Raw genomic sequence first — 2,149 nt, forward strand, 5'->3', positions numbered from 1 at the left:
GACAAGTCTTCAACGAGGAGGCAAGGTGCAGCTAATGTGTGAGATTTAATGTGAATAACCATATTGTTCAATTCCATTTGTATTTTTTAATTTATTTTATTTCACCTTTATTTAACCAGGTAAGCCAGTTGAGAACAAGTTCTCATTTACAACTGCGACCTGGCCAAGATAAAGCAAAGCAGTGCGATAAAAACAACAACACAGAGTTACATATGGGGTAAAACAAAACATAAAGTCAAAAAATACAACAGAAAATATATATACAGTGTGTGAAAATGTAGTAAGTTATGGAGGTAAGGCAATAAATAAGCTATAGTGAAAAATAATTACATTTAATTATTATTGTTATTATTATTATTATTGTTATTATTATTATTATTGTCATCTCATGTTATCTTTGTTCTCTGATTGTCATGATCATAATCACAGCCCTGTAGGCGCCGTCCACCTTGTTATGGCCCATCAATAGTCCTACTACACACACACACACACACACACACACACACACACACACACACACACACACACGCAAGAGAGAGAGTCATTCCGGATCTCATTAACGGCCGGCCTCGAGGCGCGCGCTGTCTCGTTCATTGATCCGCGTCTCTTTTTTAAAAACTCCTCTCTCTCCGGTATTCTCTCTCTCACACACACCCGGTCCGGCTCGATCCCATCCCGCGCTATGGTAGACGGGTTCAGAATCTAGAGAGCGCGTTTCTGGGAAGACGTCGCGTGAACCGGTTTGGTGTTTTTTTCTCTCGGTGATGGACTAGATTTTGAGAGCGAGCAGAGAGGGAGAAAAGAAAGCTGAAACCGAGAAAACAAGTGTCTAGGCGACTCTACTACAACGACGACGACGACATGGACTCTTCTCTCCTCTCAGTCGTTGCGCTCCTAATTGTTTTCGCCTCCTCTTCCTACTCTCTTTCCTCCTCCTCCTCCGACGTCGTTCCCTCTCCCTCCTTCATTCTACCGTTTACCGACTGCATCCAGAGCCGCGGCAGGGACGGGTTCTACCAGGGGGCTGTGGACGTAACGGAGTCCGGTGCGGTGTGTATGAGGTGGAGCGAGGTAGCGGGGTTTGAGGAGCGCTATCCGGGCAGAGGGCTGGGGGATCATAACCGCTGTCGGAACCCGGACAACAGGATCAGACCCTGGTGTTTCTTCAGGAACAGCCGCGGCAGAACCGACTGGGGCTACTGCGACTGTAAACAAGGTAGAGGAAGGAGAGAGGTGTGTGTGTGTGTGTGTGTGTGCGTGCGTGCGTGCGTGTGTGTGTGTGTGTGTGTGTGTGTGTGTGTGTGTGTGTGTGTGTGTGTGTGGCAACAGCAGGCATGTCTCAGCAGATAGAAGTGTCTCATTAGTATTGAGGCATGTGTCTGGTTGGTAGCTAGTTAAAATACTAGTCTCACCTGATAGAAGCTTCTCATTAGTATTGAGGCATGTGTCTGGTTGGTAGCTAGTTAAAATACTAGTCTCACCTGATAGAAGTGTCTCATTAGTATTGAGGCATGTGTCTGGTTGGTAGCTAGTTAAAATACTAGTCTCACCTGATAGAAGCGTCTCATTAGTATTGAGGTATCAAATCAAATCAAATGTTATTGGTCACATACACATATTTAGCAGATGTTATTGCGGGTGTAGCGAAATGCTTGTGTTCCTAGCTCCAACAGTGCAGTAGTATCTAACAATACACACACATCTAAAAGTAAAATAATGGAATTAAGAAATATATAAATATTAGAGTCGGAGTGGTAGAGCAATGTCGGAGGGGAGACTCGACCAAGATAGACAAGCTGTCGGTCATTAGGGGGAGACTCGACCAAGATAGAAGCCGCTGGTCATTAGGGGGAGACTCGACCAAGATAGACAAGCTGTCGGTCATTAGGGGGAGACTGGACCAAGATAGACAAGCTGTCGATCATTAGGGGGAGACTCGACCAAGATAGACAAGCTGTCGGTCATTAGGGGGAGACTCGACCAAGATAGACAAGCTGTCGGTCATTAGGGGGAGACTCTACCAAGATAGACAAGCTGTCGGTCATTAGGGGGAGACTCGACCAAGATAGACAAGCTGTCGGTCGTTAGGGGGAGACTCTACCAAGATAGACAAGCTGTCGGTCATTAGGGGGAGACTGGACCAAGATAG

The 2,149-nt window shown here is 46.0% G+C and overlaps 1 protein-coding gene across 1 annotated transcript in view; it reads left to right on the forward strand.

The window, feature by feature from the left end:
- Window positions 1–861: 861 nt before the first annotated feature.
- Window positions 862–2,149, forward strand: part of LOC311121593 (neurotrypsin-like) — a gene marked incomplete at both ends in the record, with an annotated part of 13,673 nt that continues 12,385 nt past the window's right edge. The window contains one exon of the mRNA XM_084196054.1: window positions 862–1,216. Coding sequence (XP_084052180.1) covers window positions 862–1,216 — 355 coding nt within the window. The remainder of the gene's footprint in view (window positions 1,217–2,149) is intronic.

The sequence above is a fragment of the Coregonus lavaretus genome (assembly GCF_964263955.1).
Source record: "Coregonus lavaretus genome assembly, contig: HAP1_SCAFFOLD_6486, whole genome shotgun sequence".
NCBI classification, from domain to species: Eukaryota; Metazoa; Chordata; class Actinopteri; order Salmoniformes; family Salmonidae; genus Coregonus; species Coregonus lavaretus.